The sequence below is a fragment of the Hyaena hyaena genome, unplaced genomic scaffold (genome assembly GCF_003009895.1).
Source record: "Hyaena hyaena isolate Hyena2069 unplaced genomic scaffold, ASM300989v1 scaffold_246, whole genome shotgun sequence".
Classification (NCBI taxonomy): domain Eukaryota; kingdom Metazoa; phylum Chordata; class Mammalia; order Carnivora; family Hyaenidae; genus Hyaena; species Hyaena hyaena.
Window position 1 is genome coordinate 1,370,785 of NW_024080877.1, and position 20,762 is coordinate 1,391,546.

Here is a 20,762-nt window from a genome sequence, read left to right on the forward strand (position 1 = left end):
AATTTCCCTTTATTTTCTTTACTGGCATGTTCTGAGAATAAATAAATACATAGAACATAAAACCAAGCTCATTGCTTTGCAGTCTTTTACCTAAAGTGTTCTTTTGTGGTCTCTATTTCATTTTCTTATACCTACCATATCAATGGCTGTACTGAGTTTCAATCAAATGGGTTTTTTTTGTGTGTGTGTGTGTTGAAAGAAAAACACTTTATTTTCCAGAGTTTTTAAAAAATATATATGAATATCCATGAACATGTATTTATTCATAGGTTTATTTCTATTCTTGTTAGTCAGTGTATCTCTTTAAGAGTTAAGGCAAATAAATGTTTGAATTATTTTCTCTTCTGGTACAAACTCATACTTTTCCCTTCAGAGGATTCTATGTTCCTGTGTTTAGAAGAGTTGATTAAATGTTTTGTACTAGAAAAAAAGAAGAGAATATAAAAGGGGTTTTGAAGTGAAAAAGTTGTATTTAATGATTATCACATTGGAGAAGGTAAGGTTCAGTTATTAGGTTGGTTAGCAGAGTAGTCTCAATCTTTTTGCTTCTTTGAAAATTGTAAAAAAACACAGGGCCACGGAAGAGATAAGTTGTCACAGGGACACTTGTTCTATGGCCAGCAGGTGAGCCGTGGTCAGAAGACTGAGGAGGCACAGGCCTGATAACATTTGCCAGTCAAGGGCACTTGATTTGGGATCCCTCCCTAAAACGAAACCCCAAAGGATGTGCTGGAACCATTTAAATGCTGAAACCTGGCTCTCTACATAAATGGAAAGTTGCTTTAAATGGACACTACTGATGGATTTCAGAACATACTTGCATTCAGCAGTTTGAGTATTTGGACTGAGAATCAGGAACTTTGGGGTTTGGTTTGCCAGACCCACCCAAGCTTTACATTACAACTTGAGGAATGTCAGCAAGTATCCTACTGGTCATTTTCTAAATCTGTTACATGGAAATATTAAACTTTACTTGTAATTTGATATCTAAAAAGTGAAGAGAAACCTGTAAACTTTACAATGCAAAGTGTTCAGAGAGCTTTAATGGAAAGGCAATTTCAAAACACCAAATAGAATTAATAAAGCCTCGCATAGTCTTAAATAAGCCTTGCATAGTCTTAAATTTTAGAAATATTTTATAAGCATTTTATATCTTTTACCTGATTTTTTTTTTTACTATCTCTGCCTCAAATTCCCATATTTGAGATGTGATACACCTGATTTTTTTTTTACTATCTCTGCCTCAAATTCCCATATTTGAGATGTGATACATCTTTAAATGTTTCCCATGGAATTCACATGAAGGCCTAAAAAAAACAGTATTTGGGTTGTTTATAATAGAAAAACTCTCTTTAAAATAAGTTTCTGAATATAAATTACCAATTGAATTAAGTGTTCTCAGAGCAAGTGATTCCTCCTCTTAATTAAAGTCTTACTGTAACATTTTTGAGTTGCTTAGGAGAGTGGAAAAGGCCCTGGATTAAGCAGGTCACTTGAGTTCTGTCCAGGCTCTGTCACCATAGAGAAGAGTAGCTCTATGTTACCTGTGGGTCTCTTTCACCTTCACTGTGTTGTCATGCTCGAAGGGTAGAACTAACATCTGCATAGATGCCTCCTTCAACAGTTGACTAACACGTTGCCCAGTAGGAATCCCATGCTTATCTGATTGAGTTAGGTGACCCAAATTCATTAAAATCAAGGTCACCAAATGTGACTCACAAACGAGGGGCAGTTCTCTTGATAGTTTGGACATTTCATCTGTGTTGACACAACATCTTAATATCAGAGTCCAGAGAGAAGGCAAAAATCACTGACCTTTGTCTAAAAGTGCATCAAAAGTTTACAAATGTGGCTTGTAACATGCACTGATGTGTTTTAATGTATTATCTGTTGCGTATTTTTAAAGACTTTGAAAGTGAAAACAGTATTTTTGACTACCGAATGTTTTAGATGAAGAAATTACACAGCTGGGAAGAAAACGGATTTTACAATCAGATGAACCTGAGTTCAAATTCTAATTCAGTTATGTGTGATCTTGGACAATTATTTAAATTCTCTGAAGTTCAGTTAGTCATCTGTAAAGTGGGGGCAATAATACCTTATACTTTGGAGAACTACACAGATTAGAAATAATATAGGTAAGTTACTTGGCACATCATAGGTACTCAATAGCTATGGTAGCTATAAGCAACATTTTAAGAGTAAAATGTATTTTTCTTCTAATGTCTTACTGGTATGCTAGGACTACGTAACAGAGATTATAGGGGTAGCAGTGACTGTCACCTGCTAGGTCACTCTGCATGCCTAGCCTTGCTTCTTATTTGATGGATGAATAAATGTCAGTGCAAATAAATATTTAGGCTAAGCAATTATAACGACAGTGCATTCAGTTGACACAGTTTACTCTGTATCAAAAAGAAACATGGAATTAGAGACTTTTTCAATATTCAGCTCATCAAAGAGTTACAGTAATTAGTAAATCTACCCATTTTCACAACCAGCTGCACATCAGATCTATGTACATAATTAGTATTTAATTTTATTAGGTTTAATATTTTAAAACTTCTTACTGACCTAGATTTTTTTTTTTTTATCAAAGCATATGCTTTCTGTTAGCTTACACATGATTGGTCACATCCATATCATTACTAGACATTTATTCTTGTACAATTTAGCTATTTATATGCTGACACTTTTCTTAGATTAATAGATTTTGAACCTGTGTTAGACACTCCCAGCACCGGCAATCCAGATCTGATGCTTTACAGAGGTTCATGGAGCAAGAAAATACATGTCCAAGACTATGTAAAATAAGTCTAAACTGAACATTCAGAAGAAACAAAAATATAAATAAATGTTGGTCTTTTCCATTACGGATGAATTGAAATACATCATTAATAAAATATATACACTTTGCAATATGAACTCAGACCTGAAACAAAGTAAGTTGAGGTAAGGGGTATCAAAATGTAAAGATATATAATACAATGAGACTAACAATGTCTCATCTAAATGATTGAAGGCATGCTTAATAAATATGGTATGTTTTAAAATAGTTACTGATTTCATGTAACTTTCATCTGCTAAAAGCATAAGATTAAATTTTCACTTGTGTGGAATTATTTAAAAAAGTATGAGTCATTGAAAAGTTGGAAGCCCCTTTGGAATAAGTATCCTGTTAAACACATAAAAAATAGTTTCATGAGATTCTTTAAGACTAAGAATATCTAGAAGGCACTAATCATTTCAGTTATCTTCTCCACCTTATATTCTTTTTAACATAAGAGGTCAATGAACATTTCATTAAATACTGACATCAAAACATAAAACAACACAAGTTGTGGAGGATGGCAGGTGTAAAGTAGTGACACGAGGAAGGAAAACACTCGATTTTACCACCAGCAACAGAGACATGTAGGTTCTAATGCTTTCCCAGCATGAGGGTATAATACAGTCTATACATATCCAAACAATAGCTTGTTATTAAAAGCCTCAGCAGTTTTCTCATTTCCAGTAGCATTCTGCTATTCAAAGCCTGTTGTATTCATATCTGAATAATATTGTCTCTACAATTATCTTCTGTTTCCTCCCTGTCATTTCATACAAATCTCTAACCATTAGTGTTGGGTTTTGGGTATTCTTTCTAAAATATTTCCATGGTCAAATTTTCTGATGTCTCAATGAATTTACCTCTTTAATGCTTCTTTACTGATTTTTATAACAATTTCTGATGATCCTATTGCACAAAACACAGTTCTTTCTAATGTGTCTACTTTTAAATAAATTGGTCTCCTTCATTATAGTGGATGAAGAGATAAAATAACTTTGGGTTCAAGACCTTAATGTCAATGGTAAAAATAATAGTTAAATTCTACAAGAAAACTGTAAAACAATTTCAAGATCAAAAATTCTGGAAATCAGGTTTTCAAGCCTTTTTTATTAGAAAACTTAAATTATTACCTTTTTTTTTTTTTAAAGGGAGTAGCCAATATCCATTTTTGAATTTTCTCAACAAATAATAAAGGATAGCAAACTAGGATAAGAAAACACATTAGAAGGCAGCTTTCTACTTCACACAACTTCTAGTTACCTTTCCTAACCATTTACCTATTTCTGGTCAGCAGCAAGAACATTTATTTTTGCCTTTTTGGGTTTTCCAAGATGAGCGTCATTTACCTGAATACAAACAAAAGCTAGGGGAAACGGCTTTTATATTGGCATAGACCGAGTACATGTCTCGTGAACCAGGATACCCTGCCTTCTATGGCTTCTTTTGTAGTTTAGAGTCCAATGGTTATATAACCAACTGAAAGTCAAACAAAATTCAAAATGACACAGATTGACAACAAATAACGGAAACACATGGAATCCCCTTGGTTGTTATTTTTGCTGATAGACAAATTCCTAGCATTCTGTAAATAAAATTATAAATACTAAAGAAATGATGACAATTTCACAATGGGGAAAGGATCATTTCTTATCATAATAAATATTTTGGTACAAATTTTAAAAAACGTAGAAAAGTTTAGTACCTTGGGGTACTTTTTTCTAATAAAACCATACCTGCTTCAGAACTTGTTTGATTATAGCTGCTAACAATGCTGTTTGGTATCACTGGAGTGGAGGACGTTGAAATTCTTGACTGAGGTGGATTGGGATGTAATGAATTTCCTAAAGCCATGCCCGACTGACTGAGCATCCCACAGTTCCCGCTAGCCTGAATCTGATTTATTAAACCTGCAAGATGGTGGTTTGGGACTGGGCTGTTACTGTGAACAAAGTTAGTGTTTGCATTGTGGCAGTGCACGGCTTCCCCTCTCAAAGGTATGTTCTGTGTCAGTGAATTCTGAAGAGCACTGGAGTTCATACTGGGATCTGTAAAATGCAGCTGGTTAGCAGAGCAAGGCAAAGCAGTATTTGAGCCCCCACAACCCGGGGTACTATTGCTACTCAAGTGAGAGCTTTGACAACTCATAGACTGTAGTAACTGAGACATTGAACTGATGGGAAATGAACCCTGACCCTGCTTTCTTAGCAAGTCGGGTCCAGGTTTAGGAACTGCAGAACTATCCATTTGAGACTGTCTGAGCAAACTCAACACTGTGGTAGGTGGTTGTTTTCTTTTCCGCAATGAGTCTTTTTGCTGAGACATCAGCTTATCTCTTAGTGCTGCTCGACCACTTTGCCCTTCCCCTGTTGGGAGAAGCATGTTGGCAGTAGGAGGGAACATGGTGTTTAAAGTGCTATGTCCTTCAGTGTTGCCACTGCCAGCAACAGCTCCAGAATTGCTACTGCTGCTACAGTTGTTACCAGCAAGTTTGTTTTGATTTGCTAGCTGTGCTTTGGCTGCTGCTGAGAGTAAACTACTTGCTGGAAAGGAGGCAGCATTGTGCTGGTTCAAGATCTGATTTAAAGGCATTCCCAGCAAACCAGGCTGACTCTTTACGGAACCACTTCCGGCAGATGCAGTAGGAAAAGCTGCACTGCTTGGGGTATTTAGTACATTACTCATTCCAGCAATTAATGGGTTAGGGATATCCTTGTACTGATGGTGTCCATCGGACTTGGTAGAAGGGCTTGATGGCATTGATGGCCTTGGGGACCCTATTGTTGACCTTGGTGACCTGGGTGGAACCTTAATACCACTACAAGTGGCCTGGGGTCCTAGAGGTGGCATCATGAAATTTCCGTGATCTGATGATGTGGAAGATGAGCGTGATCTTTGGGGCGATGCCTCAATCCTTCCAATTCCAGTCCCCATCATGTGCACTGGGGATGTCACTGGAGAAGGGGACAGGGAGGTTGAAGCTGAATGCTGAACTCTTTGTATATGACTCCCATGATTCATGTGACCAGGTTTTACGGTTGGCAAAGGGAGATTACTTGGCAAAGGAACAACAGCAGGAGGCATGCTTACATTCATCACAGGTACCTGAGAGTGGACATTTGAATGGAAACTAGTTGGATTAATGATAACAGGGTTCTGATTCACCGGTTTACTGGGAATAGGGTCAAGAATGCCAAGTGGATCTTTCTCGGATGTTAATGGCTTTTTCTGAAGAGCACAAGAAGGTGGAGGAGGGGGAGGTGGGCCTTGGGGTGGTTTGTGGTGGAACATTGCTCGTGGTATTTCCATATTAGTTGAAAAATTACACATTGGTTTTTTCATTACTGGACTCTTTGTAGTCAAGGTTGGGGAAAGAGGTATATTAGTCCTTCCAGCCATTGCACAGGATGACTGTACAGGAGAACCATGTAGCATTACTGAAGGTGGAGAAAGAGGAGTCCTATTTAGATGAATAGGACTAGAATTGGGAGCTCCATGAAAACCAGGATTATTTCTTGGGAAAACATCAGGGCTTCCAAGTGGGTCAGTCCTTGGAGAGATTGAGCCATCTCCATATATCTGGGAACCTGACGATGCTGGGCTAGGGAGGCCTCCATGACTGCCACGGAATGGAGATTTCTGTCCGTGTTCACTGCTGCCCAATCTCTGTCGGGGGTAGACAGGGTGGAGTTCTTGCTGCTGGCTTCCAGGCAGTTCTTGTACATAGAGCCTTCCCATGGCATTTGATGATCCAATCATTAACTTGAAAGGATTCTTACATTCAGGCATTACAGAATTTGTAATTCCTTCATGTGATTTATTTCTTACAGATCTTGGAGTTGCTGCCCGAGAAGGTACTACTGGAGTTGCATCTGATATGAAAGAGAGAGATAAAAAAATTCTGTTAGTGGTCTCAATTCTTTTGTGTTGGCATGGGGGGGGGGGAGGAAAGGAGAGAAGGAGGAAGGGAGGGCGTCTGGAAATAGAAATTAGCAAATAGAAGCTGTGACTCTATGCAATTAAAAGAAAGTTCTGTATTGCACAGTAAACTTTGATGGAAAAAATGCACATTATTCTCTTTTAGTTGACCAATGGTTCTCAATAGCTGCTCATTATGCTTGTTTACTTCTTACCTGTTGAGAAAGGATGGGGATCTGAATCAGTACATACTGTCATTAGCCATCCTAATAGTATTTATAATGTGAAAAATCAAGATTGACAGCCCATATAGAAATGGCAATGTTATTTCTTGTTGGATTTGAATTTTTTAAGAACAGAATTACAGTAGAAAATTATAATCTGTATGGCATATTTTCTTATAATTTAAATGCATTGCCATTTTCACCAGAAAATTTGTTACCCTAGAAATCTTTTTGTTTCCTTACTGAAGGAAACAGCTATAATGGTGAGATAAGGAAGAGTTTTCCTTATCTTACCATTTTTATTGTGAGAGCAAAAGAGTTTTAATTTTTGTGAATTAAGAATATGGGATTTTGAATCTTTTAAAACGGGAGTGATCACAATAATGAGGGCAGTGATATTGCCGTCATGCTCAACCTCATCAAGTCTGTAACACTATACAACCTTGCAATTTCTCTGCCCTTGATCAGGCGTTACTGTAAAAACAGCCTTAGTCAATCAACTTAGATAAAAGATCGCAATTCTTTTATTAGGTTGGAATTCCTATGCAAAATTTACTCAGAGCTAAAATCTTCAGTACTGGGTTCCAATCAAGTATTCTCTTTTTGCAGAAAGCATCGCTCCCTCTCTGGCTTTTTGGAATCCCTTCAGTTCCTTTGGAGATCAGACAGAATATAGGCAACAAAAGCAAGCTGGCTCATCATACAGAATTTTCATTTTATCATGTCAGAATTCTAGGTTTAAGTTTTTTATCCCCTAAGGATATTTAACTATTTATAAAGTTGTGCCTTCTAAAACAGAGATGGCAAATAAAATCAGTCTCATATGCCAATTCCCATCAACTGCTGGTGGCTGCTTAGAGAGCTTATGTAGAAAGGATGTCGAACCCTAGCTGGGATCTGTGAGAAAATGCCAATGAGTATCATGAGATGAAAGTGGTACCATGTATACTGGCCACCCCAATTCTGAGACCTGCAATATATTAAGCAAGTATACTTGGATTCACTTGGCAATTAGAGGTATATTTACTTAAATGGATAATTGCAGATTTAAGATAAATACCCTTTTCCTATCCACTAGATAATATACAGGTCAAATATCATAACAATTTCTAAGACTGTGGTTGTCAACCTGAGGTATACAGAAGACTAGGTAGGGTGCATTAAAGAAATAAGAGAATGCAGTAAACATATATTTTTGTTGGAAAATTGGGCTTTCTATTTCTAGTATGGTAGAGATAATTTGATAGAGTGGTTTCTGCATATAATATATGAAAAGGTGAGAACTAATGATAGAAGAGAATCACAGCAGATACACTCAACTGAACTTGTTTTCTTGTTAAAGACAGAATTTTAAAGTTTATAATTAAAGAAATAATATATGGAGAAAATTTGCAGCATTGTGCATAGCCTCTAGTGAGGGCAAGTTGTCCATATTAACATCACTAGCATTATTATGTGATTAACTGTGTCTTCTTTAGTAACAAAACCACTGAGTTGTGCCCGTTTTGGGGTATTTATACAATTATCTACAGGTCAGTGATTAAAAATATGGACATTGGCATTCTTATATGCAACAGAATTTAGAAAACAGCTGTGGCTTAGAAAGGATGTTCTTCCATAAAGAAAAATAGTTACTATCTTTAAAATGACAGGAATATTGAATAAACAACAAAAGTCATGCTGATGTTATGTTACATTTAGGAATTAAATATTATAAGAGTTGGTGAATAGAAATGCTAGGCACTCAATAAGTGCTTCCAAATATACTTAAGTAGACCTTTCCAAAGAATAAACAGAAACTAAATATATCCTTATGCATGCAAAATAAAGAGAGGTGAAAACTACTACATGAGTCTTCTTAACTTTTAATTACTTAAATCCCAACCCCATAATATAGTTCAATATTAGGAATCTGAAATAAATGCTATGTCTGAAGCTAGTGAAAGAATAGCGATTAATCCAATAAAGTAGATCATTTTTTTAAAAAAGAGGCTTTAGTTTTTTTAATGCTTATTTATTTTGAGAGAGAGACAAAGAGAGAGAGCAGGGGTGAGGCAGAGAGTGAGGGAGAGAGAGAATTCCAAGCAGGCTCCATGCTGTCAGTGCAGAGCCCGATGTGGGCCTTGATCTCATGAACCGTGAGATCACGACCTGAGCCAAAATCAAGAGTGAGATGCTTAACTGATCGAGCCACCCAGACACCCCATAAAGCATATTGTTTTAAAAGCAGATGGAGATATACCTCTTCTACCTGAACTAGTTAAAGATTTACCTTTAATTTCAATAATGAAATTTGTATTTATAGGGTATGACAAAGGACCTACATCAAGATTCTGCTAAGGTCATTAAAAAAGTGATAAGGCAGACTTTGTAGAAAGAGGTGAATTGATAATAATGTGATATGAGAGCGGCAGCAGATATATGCAAGGTGATATGCAAAAATGAGAACAATTATATTCAGGTGGCAAGATAATGGCATATTTCAAATAGTTTATTACTATTAAATAGTTCTTTAAATTGTTGCAATATCTTTTAGTGTAAAAATTTTAGCTCATTAAGAGAAAAAGAAAAATTTCCTAATTTTTTTTTCTTACATACCTTAGTGGAGCAATTTTTTTCTGATCATTCCTGTTAAAGTTCAAAGGTTAGAGGGTTATTGAAGAAGAGCTCTCTGCTAATAACTGCCAAATTTGTCTCTTCCTACTCTCTTCACATGAGTTCTAAGTGTGAATCTTTAATTACCTGTATGATGTCACAACTGTTTCTCAGTAACTTGGTCCCAGCTTACTTATGCAGGTTTAATCTTCCACTTAAGTCAGATTAGTTTTCCCATCATCTCTTAATTATGCACCACTCATCTTGAATAAGAATTTTCTTATTTCCCTCATACGTCCAAATCTTACCATCTTTCAGGGCTAAAGATTTCTTTGATCACTACAGGTTATACTTATCATCCCTATTTTTCAGAATGCTGAAGAACAATATATCATTTATCTTTCATAAACAAATGTTTTGGTGCTTGGCCATGTTTCATCTTGAATTACTGTTCAAGTGTTGAGTTGACTGTAATATTTTGGAAGGAGTTCATATCCTAGCCAATACAAAAAGAGGTTCCTCAGTCTCAAAGTAAAATTCTACAAATTACATATTAGTTACAAAGGGAAAAGTTACCTTAACAACAGAGAAATTGGAAAGACCTAACTTTAACCAAGCACTTGAACTTAATGTCATTAATATGGGATAAATGGACATACATGCCTCTTAATGAGGACATAACTTTACCTATGCAATATTTCTACCAATCTGTGTTTAACCTGAGTATAAATAAATATCAGGAAGCAAACAAGTATATCTGAATTGCGAAACATCTGTAAAACTGATCCGGACTCTTCAAAAATAGATTTTAAAAGACTGGGAAATTGGTGTAGATTAAAGAAGTGTAACAAATTAATGCAGTTGTACAATCTTTGATGGCATCCTGGGTTTAAAAAAACTGTAAGAAATTACTAGGACAACTGGAGCAGTTAGAATATACACTGCATTTTAGATAATAATACTATCAGTGTTAAATTTTTTGAATATGATAATTAGATTGTGGTTTACAGAGGAGAGCATCCATGTGTGTTGAAGTCTTTAGAGATGAATTGTCAGAATAATTGCAACTTCTGTCACAAAATGTTAACTGTTGAATCTGAGCAAAGGGTACATGGGTGCTCAGTGAAGTGTTTATGTAATTTTTCTGTCTGCAGTTTTGAAATTAAAAAAAATAAAAGCATGTGTGTCTGTGTGTGTGTGTGTGCGTGCATGCGCACGTGCGCGTATGTGTTTGGTGGAGGTATAAAAAGTTCCTGACAAGGTGACTTGTCTTAGTAGGTGTTCAATAAATAGCTATTCAATGACTCAAAGAATAACTCTGCTAGCTCTGGACTACTTATGGTGGAGGACTTGAAACCACATCCAATCCTGCTCTAGCAAGAAGGTGACTTTTGTTTCCTAAAAACCAATCCAATGGCACTTTCTTTTTTGTGAGCTCAGCTCTACATCCTTGCACAGCATTTGGATGTGCTAATTGGTGTTTATTCTGCTCAGTTAACTCAAGGATTTAAATAGGAAATGTGGGAAAACAAGTCTGTAGGAATTTTTCAGAACTAAGTTGCTATCTGTAAAAAAAATGATAAAACACAGACATCTTTAAAAGCACTGTGTATGTTTTAAAAGGGGAATCAGAAAATGGTTCGCAAAGTGGTTTCCAGTGACTTGTCTGGGAATGAAGTTGGGGAGGCAAATTTGTAGACCCTTCACCATATTACATACTTGTTCCTCCCCCAGGACTGGTGAGCACCAGAGAAGGATGTGGGGCTTCCATGCTCTTATGAAGTGTGGCCACTGCAATGATTTTTCTTTTATGTATGCATAGCTTTGTGACATCTTCATCTGCTTTAACATCTTCTGCAGTTCTCTGTTTCACAGCAGCTCCAGGATCGAAATTAAACACCTGGAAAAAGCACAGCCTCTGTTTAGCATATGTCTGTAAAAACATTAAATTAAAAAATCCCGTAGTCAAAAAAAAAGTTTCTCATAGATTAAGCCATAAATCTGAACAAAAGTGTCTTGAGTTTTTAAATTTAAGAAAAACAGTTTTATATATAATATAATAAATACTTCTGCTGAAGTGATGATTTTTACAGATAAAGTAAATAATGCAAGTTATCCTAATTCTAAGATAGCCATAATATATATATGGGAAGGTATAATACCTGATAATGTTTTTAATTTTAGATACTTCCTGATATTATAAAAGTACAAAACCAGATGAGGAATAGTTTTAAAAAAACTAAGCTGACATTTCTACATGTTAATTTTTTCTTTGGCTTTATTTTATTACTATATTAATATTACTTTTTCATGGATTTAGAAAGTCCATTACTATATTTTTTAAAAATCTTACTTGTTGTGTATAAGTTTACAGGCTGTTTCCAATGCTTTCTGGTGGTGGGTGTGTGGAATGAGGTGACACAAATAAAAGGAAAATTGGTCTATTAATCTTTAGTTCTAAAATTAGCACATAATAGATATTCAGAGAACAATGTCTTGTTTCTACTCTATTCTAAAATAATATGTTATCATTTAAAATAACTATATTTTTTTCTTGCAAAAGACTAAAACAGTTTTACTTCTGCCTCAAAGGGTTCAGCTTTGTGATTTTAGAAATATTTGTGGCAGACATCAACACTCATACAAAAAATAATATTGCAGATTGAGTAGTTATAGTGAGAGAAGAAAATATTGAGCTATTAACTAATGGCCATGGGTATAGCTCAAATGAAAAGGTGCTAAAACAATTTTGGTGAAATATTTAATATGAATAAAGGTTTGTCACCTTTGAAAATGCCTAGGACTTGAACTATTTTCTACAATTTTAAACATTCCAGAGTGCATGCAAAAGATATCTAATTAGATAAAGACTTTAAAATGCATATATGACTGGAGAAGTAATATACAAATGAAATGCCAGATGAGAAAAGCAAATATATGAAACACCTAAAAAATAAAAAAGGGCCAATAGATGTGTTGTGAAATGGTTACCTTGGGAAGAATAAGAGGACATTCCAAGCCACACTTGCATGTTCCGTCAGTAAGCAGGTATGTTTTAACCTGCTCCAAGCAAGATAACAAAGACCCACTGGGACTGTAAAAATAGTTTTAAAAAAACATCAGGAAATAATTCTGACTGCACATATTATATGAAAAAAGGCATAATTTATAGTCTTACTGTCCTTCAAAAGATAACGTTTTCCTACTAAGGAAAAGCATTTTCTTTGTCAATATTATGTTATCTACTAAATTATAGCCTTTAACACTATCGCTCTTTCTTCTAACCAAACTATTTCTCAGAAAAATAGAGATTTTTGTGGAAAATTAAATAAAAGTATTTTGAAAACCAAGAGTGGACTAAGGATGGGAAAGAATGCCATTCTTAAGAAGTCAGAAACAGGCAAGAAAGGAACAAGAAAACTACATGAAAGTCATCTCTATTTTAAAGTAGAAGATCTACTTATAAGGCTGTTAGAGGAAAGACTGAAATTTAGAAACATGTTGGAAGTCAAGCCAGAAAGTCACTAAGTCTACAAAAGTTGTGGCTAACAAGTTCTTCCTTTTAATCTTGGAATCTATAACCAAACTGTCACAATGTAAAAAACAGATTTCTCTTTTTTCCCAATCCTTGTGTTTCTTTGTAGATAGATAGGTGTGGCCCAACTCAAATTGTATTGGGGAAACAAACTATTTTGCCAGAGAAAAAGGGGCCATGCAGAACTGACAAAGATCACGAACTCTATAAGAAAATAGGGCTTTAGATGTCAGAAAGGTGCCTTCCATGTCTTCTGGCTGGTAATTGGGGTAATGCTCCTAATGTTACTACTCTGTGGGTCACAAAAATCAGTATTTTCTGTGAATACTGATCAAGTTCAAGTCTACAGATTAGGTACTAATTCAGATGGCAGGACAAGTCTTTTGATTTTTATTTATAACGAGGGTTAGTTTAAAATGGGCAATCTGTCCTTTAGGACTTCTACTATTAATATGTTGATTTCACAACTTAAGTAGACATTATGCTTTGAAAATTATTATACACCTTTCATTAAGGAATAGCTTTTATTTATGACTATTTACTAAAATGTTCACTTTAGTTTTCTGATCAAATTTATCCAGAAATAGTATTCTCCATCTTGTATACAAAGCATTAGTCTACTGGAAGCAGACTGCTTATGTAAAAACATAGGTAATAGTTTTATATCTATACATAAATCAGCTTTAAAATACAATTCATATTTTATTTATAGACAAAGAAGTGACTTACGAATTTAGAAAATCTCAATTAAAATCCTCAATTTTGTTGGCTGAATCATTCATTTGTTTAGGCTAATAAATTTTTTCAGATGATATATAAAAAACAATAATTCCCATATTACAGACTTGAGTTCCACCCCAATGGGAGGGGAAGTCTCATGCTTTTGAAGATCTGGTAATTCTGATAAAACAAGGTTACCATTCAGTTGTCATGTGAAAAATTCATGAATTTTGTGAAAAGAAACTGCCTAGCATTTTACATATAAAGAAAGTATATACGGGGCATCTGAGTGGCTCAGTCGGTTAAGCGTCCGACTTTGGCTCAGGTCATGATCTCACAGTCCATGGGTTCAAGTCCCATGTCAGGCTCTGTGTTTACAAATCAGAGCCTGGAGCCTGCTTCAGATTGTGTGTCTCCCTCGCTCTCTGCCCCTCCCCCGCTTGCTCTCTGTCTCTCAAAATAAAATAAAGGCATAAAAAATTAAAAAAAAAATAAAGAGAGTACATGAACTGAATCCTAGAAGAATCTAACAGTAAAATTAAACCTGAAGACAAGAATTCCTGAATTCTATTAGAGTACTCTACTCTAGACACTTAAAAACATTTCCTCTTATTCAGTTAGTTGAGTTCTTTCCTTCAGTTGTAGCTCTTTAATAAACTTTTGTGAGTAATAATTAACGTAAAAAATAGCTACAAGTCTTATGGCACAGATAAAACCCAAAAGACTTGAAGCAGGTGGGAAATTTAATGTGCAGCCTCAATGCCACCCTGAGGCAGGAGCAGCTGGAGACTACCTAAAAATCACAAGCAAACTGCACATTGAGACGGGAGCTACAGAAGGAGGGCTAGCCTCCTATCCATGTTTAAGGAGTCATTTAACCAGTTACATATACAAACAAATAAAAACCATGCTGACCTAATTTATTTGATGGTGTTTTACCTTATCTGGCAAAGTTTGCTTCCACGATAATTCTCAGCGTATAGATTTGAATTTGGAGAACTCACACTAACAGATAATGAAGTCTACTTACACTTGGCAAATCATGACTGAACAAGAAAAATGACAGGTTCTCAGACTTAGCTTGGTTTCACTCAGCTCTCAGCAGTCTGAAAAGCTGATTTATCTTTCATAGGGGTGAAGATGAAGTAAAAAAATTAAATTATCAAGATTCTAGGGTCATTTGGTCTAGTATGGATATGTATTTGCTCCCTACAGACTAGAATAACCACAAATATAAACAACAACATTGAAATCTTGCTATGTTATATTCATAACAAAGTATTTTTAGTAGTTTTTAACATTATTGGCAATAGGAAACTTGGAAAAAGTTATCCCGTATGTCCTTGTCCATCTTATCTACTGTGGGGTGAGCTCCACATTCTCTGCTTTCTTATACCTCCACTCCAATTAATATAGAGCACATCTTTGCCATTACAGAAACACTTCTGTGCAAAAGAATTTCAACAGGTAACTATGTTTACCTCAAGAAACACCTCAAACAAAGCAAAAAAACCTAAGATAGAATCTGAGCTGACTTTTGAGTTGTTAAGGCATGAAATCATAGAAAATACCTCATTCATATAAAAAAACATCTTTGCACAAATGGAGAATTCCATTGAAGCTAGGATACAAATCATCACACTGAAAAAAAGGCATTCATGTAATGATGCAGTGTGATATCTTTTAAAAAGTCCTAAGCCTGATTCTAATAGTTTTTAAATTATATCACAAAGACAGATTTTATATTATCGTAAGCTTTCATACACTTACTGGTAAAGTACAAAATAAGTAACTTAGGTGCTGCTTGTTTAGTAATAAGACTAAAACTTGATCAAGGTTCAAGATGGTAGTGTAGGAAGATCCTGAGCTCACCTCCTCCCATGGACATAACGAATCTACAATTACAACATGAAGATCTAGATGAACAGAACCTTCACAACAAAGAACAGCACTGAGATGGGTGGAAAAAGTAGAGAAATAGTCTCGATAAGGAAATGAACTCCAGGCAGGAAGTTCCAGTCGGGAAGGATCTCAAAGGTATGAAATTCATCCCTTAATAGCAGGAGATTTTTGCTGATGTGGTTACCTCCATATCAGGCAGCCCAACCCTTAGATCTTGCACAGGAGGGACAAGTCCCCCAAGCAGCTGGCTTAGAAAACCAACAGAGTATGTCCAGAAAGACTACATAATTACAGGGGAAAAAACCTGCTCTCAAAAGGCTGATGCACAGAGTCACTTGACCCAGAAACTAGATAAAAAACACAAGATTGAAAAGCACACAGACCATAGGTGAAGGATACCTACTTACCAATCCTGGTGAGCCTGGGAGAGGCAGGAGGCAGCAAGGCCTCTTCCCAAGGACCAAGACACTGGCGACAGACATTTCTGCTACCTCATTCTGCCATGCTGATCTAGGCACTAGTGGGCACTGTTTTGGAATCCTCCTACTAGACCACTAATGCAAAGGGCGGGAGGAGTGCCCTACTGAGAACTCTCCACAACCTTGAAACTCCACCAGGCCTTGCAGCCAACAGGACACTAATGTGCCCACCAGTATGCCTAGAACAGTTACCCCCAGGGCCACACAGTCATCCAGGCCAGGGGCTAGCCCTACCCATAAGTACATCCACACCACAGCAGGAGGGTAATTGCTGTCCACACTAAAGACACCCCTATAGTAGCTGGCTCTGGTGGCCAGGGAGGATTTCACTTCTGGGCCCCATAGGACATCTCATTTATAAAATCACTCCTTCAAGACTGGGAGATAGATGAAATGCCTAATACATGAAAATAAACACAGAGAGGTAGGCAAAATGAGGAGACAGAGGAGTATGTTCAAAAGAACACGACAAAACTTCAGAAAAAGAAATAAACGAATAGAGAAACAATCTATCTGATAAAGAGGTGAAAGTAACAGTCATAAACATGCTTACTGAACTTGTGAATGAACAATGGATGAACACAGAACTTCCAATAAAGAGACAGAAAATATAAGAAGTTATCAATCAGAGCTGAAGAATACCATAACAGAACTAAAAAAATACACCAGAGGGAATTAAGAGCAGAATAGATAATACAGAAGAATGGATCAGCAATCTGGAAGACAGGGTAATAATGGAAACTGCCTAAACTGAATGACAAAAAGACAAAAATAAATAAATAAATAAAGTTTAAGAAATTTCTGAAACAACATCAAGCATACTAATATTCACATTATATACAGGGGTCTCATTAGTAGGAGGAAGAAATGAAAGCATCAGAAAACTTATTTGAAAAAATTATAGTTGAAGATGTTCATGACCTGGGAAAGGGAACAGACATCCAGGTTTAGGAAGCACGGAGAGGCCCAAACAAGATTAATCTAGAGATCTACACCAAGACACATTATAATTAAAATGTCAAAAATTGAAGATAAAGAGAGAATCCTTAAAAAAAAAAAAAAAAAAGAAAACAGAGAAAAGCAACCTCCATAAGACTATCAGCTGAATTTTCAACAGAAAATTTTCGGGCCAGAAGGGAGTGACACAATATATTCAAAGTGGTGAAAGGAAAAAAACTTACAATGAAGGCTACTTTACCCAGCTAAGTTATCAATCAGAATTAAAGAGGAAGATAAAGAGTTTCCCAGACAAGCAAAGGCTAAAGGAGTTCATCACAACTAAACTGGCTTTATGTGTACTGGTAAAGTAGAAGCCTGGGTGGTTCACTAGGTTAAGCATCTGACACTTGATTTCAGCTCACGTCCAGTAGCATGTTGGTGAATTTGAGCCCTGTGTTGGGGTCTGTGCTCATGACAGCATGGAGACTGCTTGGGATTCTCTATTTCTTTCTCTCTCGTCCTCTTTCTCTTTCTCTCAAAACAAATAAATAAAAAACCCATTTAGGGGAAAGTGGCAAAGGCCATGACTAGAAATAAGAAAATATATGAAAGAAAAAAAAATCCCACTGGTGAAGGCAAACATAGTAAAGGTAGTGAATCAACTTCTTATAAAGCTAGTATGAAGGTTAAAAGATGAAAGTAGTAAAATCAGTTATACTTACAATAATTAAAAGATACGCAAATAAAAAGATGCAAAACATGACATCAAAAACATGAAATGTGGGGAGAAGGAGAGCAAACATGTAATGCTTTCAGAATGTTTTTAAATTTAAGCAACCACCAACTTAATATAGACTGCTGTATGTGTAGGATATTATATATGAATCTCATAATGATCAAAAACCTAAAATAGGTATGCAAAAAAATAAAGGTAAAGGAATCCAAACGTAAAAGTAAAGAACATCATCAAATCACAAAGGAAGAGAGCAAGAGAAGAAACAGAGAAAAACTACAAAAACAACCAGAAAACAATTAACAAAATGGCAATAAGTACACACTTATTAATAATGGATTTAAATGTAAATGGACTAAATGTTCCAATCAAAAGACATTTGATTGGCTGAATGTATTACAAAACAAAACATGACAAGATTCATCTATATGCTGCCTATGAGAGACTAACTTTAGATCTAAACACATACACACTCTGAAATTGAAGGGTAAACAAAGATATTTTATGCAAATGGAAACAAAAACAACACTGGGGTAGCAGTACTTATATCAAACAAAATAGACTTTATAACAAAGGCTGTAACAAGAGACAAAAAAGGAAATTTACAAAATGATAAAAGGATCAATTTAACAAGAAGATATAACATCTGTAAATATTTATTTACCCAACAGATAGCACTTAAATATATAAAAGCAAATATTAACTGATACAAAGAGAGAAACTGACAGTAATACTGTAAAAGTAGGGGGCTTTAACACCCCACTTACATCAATGGATAGATCATCCAGGCAGAAAATCAACAAGAAAACATTGGCTTTAAACAACCCACTAGACCTGATGGACTTTTTAGACATTCCATCCCAAGTTCACATGGAGCATCCTTCAGGATACATTGTACTTGACTGCAGAATAAGTCTTAACAAGTTTAAATCATATCAAGCATCTTTTCCAACCACAACAATATAAAACTAGAAATCAATCAGAAGACAAATTGAAAAAACACAAATCCATGGTGACTAAACAACATGCTACTGAACAAACAATGGTCAATGAAGAAATCAAAGAAAAAACTGAAAAATATTTTGAGATATGTAAGCACAACATTCTAAAACCTCCGGGATGTAGAAAAAGAAGTGTTAAGAGGGATGTTTTGAATGATAAAAGCCTGTTTCAAGATGCAAGAAAAATCTCAAAAAAAGAATTTAATCCTACACCTAAATGAAATAGAAAAAGAAGAAACAAAACCCAAAGTTAGTAGAAGGAAGGAAATAATTGTCTACGGCCATACCACCCTGAACGCTCCCCATCTCGTCTGATCGGAAGCTAAGCAGGGTGGGGCCAGGTTAGTACTTGGATGGGAGAAGGAAGGAAATAATAAACATCAGAGTGGAAATAAATGAGATAGAGACTAAAAATTTAAAAAAAAAATAGAAACGATCAATGAAACTAAGCGCTGGTCCTTTGAAAAGATAAACAAAATTGAAAAACATTTAGCTAGACTCATCAAGAGAAAAAAAGAGGATTCAAATGAATAAAGTGACAAATGAAAAAGGAGAAACCCCGAACCACCAAATCAATCTTGAGAAAGAACAAAGCTGGAGGTAAACACAATCCTGATTTCAAACTAAACTACAAAGCTATAGTAATCAAAACAATATGGTATCAGCATTAGCCCAAAAACAAACACACAGATCAATGGGACAGATTAGAAAGACCAGAAATAAACCCATGGTTATATGACCAATTAATAAACAACAAAGAAGGCAAGAGTGTACAATGGGGAAAAGACAATCTCTTCAATAAGCGTTACTTGGAAAACTAAACAGCTACATGCAAAACAATGAAACTGTACCACCTTCTTACACCATACACAAAAATAAGCTCAAAATAGAAGACTTCAATGTAAGGCTTGAATCTATAAAACACTTAGAAGAAAACATAAGCATTAACCTCTTCGACATCTTAGCAATATTTTTTTTGGGTCAGTCACCTCAGGCAAGGATAGCAAAAATAAAAATAAACAAATGGGACTATATCACACTAAAAAGTTTTTATACAGTGAAGTAAACCATCAACAAAGAAAACAGCAATTTACTGAATGAGAGAAGATATTCACAAAGGGCATATTCAATAAGGGGTTAACACCCAAAATATATAAAGAACTCCTACAACTTAATATCAAAAAACTAAACACTCAGATTTGAAAATGTGCAGATGACCTGACTGGACATTATTGCGAAGAAGACATAAAGATGCCCAACAAGCATATGAAAAAATGTTCAGTGTCAGTAACCATCAGGGAAATGCACATCAAAACTACAATGAAATATCCCCTCACACATGTCAAAATGACTGTCATTAAAAAGATAAGAAATAACAAGTATTGGTGAGGATGGGAGAAAGGGAACCTTTGTGCACCACTGGTAGGAATATAAATTGGAGCAGCAAGTTTGGAAAAAAGTATGAAGCTTCCTCAAAAAAATAAAAAAAGAAATACCATACAATCTAGCAATTCCACTGTATTGGCCATGCATAACACTTCTAGATATTTAACCAAAGAAAATGAAAACACTAATTCAAAAAGACAAAAGCACTCCTATGTTCATTGCAGCTTTATTTGCAATAGCCAAGATATGGAAGCACCCTTAGCATTCATAGATGGATGAATGGACAAAGGAGATATGGTACACACACACACACACACACACACACACACACACACACAGGAATACTACTCAGTGATAAAAAAGAAAAAGGATGAGATCTTGCCATTTGTGACAGCATGGATAAGCCTAGAGGGTAGTAACAAAGCAAAAGATGTCAAAGAAAGACAAATACCATATGACATCGTTTGTATGTGGAATCTAAAGAACAAAACAAAACAAAACAG

At 35.5% G+C, this 20,762-nt stretch overlaps 1 protein-coding gene across 1 annotated transcript in view; it reads right to left on the reverse strand.

The window, feature by feature from the left end:
* The window catches only part of MBD5 (methyl-CpG binding domain protein 5), a 147,395-nt gene that overhangs the window by 39,890 nt on the left and 86,743 nt on the right, over positions 1-20,762 (reverse strand). Inside the window, exons 5-7 of the mRNA XM_039244572.1 lie at positions 12,556-12,658; positions 11,284-11,464; positions 4,564-6,699 (exon numbers count right to left, since the gene is read on the reverse strand). Coding sequence (XP_039100503.1) covers positions 4,564-6,699; positions 11,284-11,464; positions 12,556-12,658 — 2,420 coding nt within the window. The remainder of the gene's footprint in view (positions 1-4,563; positions 6,700-11,283; positions 11,465-12,555; positions 12,659-20,762) is intronic.